Genomic DNA, 2,500 nt, shown 5'->3' with positions numbered 1-2,500 from the left:
TGTGTCCATACAACGTCCGATGTGCTTCGGTCTTGGCGAAACCCGCTTTGGCTATGTGATAGATATTTTTCTATTTTCGGTCTAATTCTGTTGAGGACAATAGTTGACAGTGTTTTTCTTATGGTACTCAGTAATGTTATTGGGCGCAGGTTGTTTACGGGTCCTTTCGTTTTTCCTTGTTTTTGTATTGTAATTAGGACACCGCTGTTTATGTCCCAGTCTTTGTGTGTTGAGAATGTTTTGTTCATTATGTTTGCAATGCTCAGATCCAGGGAGAGGTACCGCATTTCAGCAATTCAGCGGGAATTTCATCTTCGCCTGGGGATCTGTTATTGTTTAGGCACTTTATGCTATTTCTAACTTCAGTTGTTGTGATGCGGTTGTTTAGGTCTCTAGGGTTTCCTGAGAAGGGCGATATTTGTGAGACTTGTTTGTGAAATTTCTGCTGGAAGTGGTCAGTTACAATGTCAAGGATATCGTTGGGATTTGTTGTCTGTTTGCCAAATTTATCCTGTAGTTTTGGGTTCTCGAATGGTTTTCGGTTCAGAGATTTCGTCGCTTTGAACATAGACGATGCGTTATTTTTGGACTTTTCTATGTCTTCCACTTTTTTGTCTAATTCCTCGTTTCTGTGTTTTATTGTAAGTGATCGAATTGAATGCAGTATTTTGTTTCGTTCCGTTTTCAGGTTCATTATTTCTTCCGAGTCTTTCGTGTTTTGTATCCTGATCCTAAGTTCTTTTTGTTGCCGCGATAGATCGTTAATAGCGATGTTAGGCGTTCGATTTGGTTTGTTCTTAGTTGTATTAATAGAGCCTGCACTTTCTTCCCCCGCATATTTCATTGCCGCTTGCGTCTCTTTCCATTCATTGTTTGGATTGCTGTTTTGCTTTATTTTCCATAGACTTGAGTTAAGTTCATATTGGTAATAAATGCGACATTCTCGCTCATTTACTATTTTTGCCGTGTTTATTTTGACTGCCGTTTTACCTTTCTGTCTTCGTTGTCTGTACACATTTATGTTGAAATTCGTTTTTACAAGTTTGTGATCGGATGTTAGTAGTGTACCACCGTATGATCGCGAGTTGGTTGAGTAGTGTTTATGGCGGTGTCGACATATGATATAGTCTATTTGGTTGTGTATTGTTATCATTTTGTCTTGGGTTGGGTCTTTCCTTTGTCCTACCCATGTTGTCTGGTGTCTTGATGGGTGTTGAAAGCACTGTTTGTTATGAAAAGTTTTCTCTGTTCACAGAACTGGACTAATTTTTCTCCGTTATCGTTACGTTTTCCTTTTGAGTATGATCCTAAGCATAGTGTGTCACTGTCGAGACGTTTTCCTACTTTGGCATTAAAATCTCCAGCAATTATTAATATTGATTTGTTTCCTATTTTGTTCAGTATATCGTCTAGGTCTTTGTAAAATTTATGTTTCCTCTGGGTATTGTTTTGCGCGTTGACTTGTTGGTGCGTAAACATTTACGATTGAGATAGTGAACGTCTTCTTACCGTGATCGTCTTTGTTATTGTTATTCTGGTTGCTTGAATTGATCTTACACTTAAGCTCAAGAACACATATTCTGTCCGAAACATTCCATTCGTCACTAGTCAAATCCCTGCAGTTTTTATTTATGAGAAATCCACCACCATAGTGAGGTGAACTGGAAGCAAAGCACAGCAGTCTGTGACCATTTATTGTTTGGTCGACGCCATCTTGGATCTTCGTCTCTTGTAAACACAACACATCGATTTTATAACTTTCTAAATCTTGACACAGTTGTTCCTTTCGAATGTTACTTTTAATAGATCTTAATTTAAAAGTTCCAATATTAAGATTAGTCCACATCAGGTAAAAATTAAAGATTCCACACAGTGAATAAATGGAAACATAAGACTATCCACTGAGCCGAAGCTCAATGTCAACAGGTGTCAGCCATGTTGTCCGGAAGATAATAATAATAATAATAATAATAATATAATAATAATAATAATAATAAATAATAATAATAATAATAATAATAATAATAATAAATAATAATATAATAAAAATAATGATAATAATAATAAAAATAATGATAATAATAATAAACAATAATATAATATATAATAAATAATAATAATAATAATAATAATAATAATAATAATAATTATAATAATAATAATAATTATAATAATAATAATAATAATAATAATAATAATAATAATAATAATAATAATAATAATAATAATAATAATAATAATAATAATAATAATAATAATAATAATAATAATAATAATAATAATGATAATATGAAAAAAAAAATGATTGATTGATTGATAGACTTTGTGGGCAAAAGATACCACACAATCATAATCATGGCAATCGCATAAAAATAAAGTTTTGAATTAAGATAATAATCGTCATAACACCATATTGATATCACAAGGCAAACAGCAACACACCTTGAGGACAGAGAGTGGGCGTGGGCGGGTGTGTGTGTCTGCCCGTCAGACATCGAAT

The 2,500-nt window shown here is 33.2% G+C and overlaps 1 protein-coding gene across 1 annotated transcript in view; it reads right to left on the bottom strand.

The window, feature by feature from the left end:
* The window catches only part of LOC144973624 (uncharacterized), a 15,272-nt gene that overhangs the window by 5,885 nt on the left and 6,887 nt on the right, over window positions 1-2,500 (bottom strand). The window contains exon 3 of the mRNA XM_078916287.1: window positions 2,443-2,500. This exon is cut by the window's right edge and continues 107 nt beyond it. Within this exon, the coding sequence (XP_078772413.1) occupies window positions 2,443-2,500 (58 nt within the window). The remainder of the gene's footprint in view (window positions 1-2,442) is intronic.

This window comes from Berghia stephanieae, chromosome 5 (genome assembly GCF_034508935.2).
Source record: "Berghia stephanieae isolate SIO BIC M18660-M18661 chromosome 5, UCSD_Bste_1.3, whole genome shotgun sequence".
NCBI lineage: Eukaryota > Metazoa > Mollusca > Gastropoda > Nudibranchia > Aeolidiidae > Berghia > Berghia stephanieae.
The sequence above is the reverse complement of the archived record's forward strand: the minus strand, read 5'-3'. Positions and strand labels throughout refer to the sequence as shown.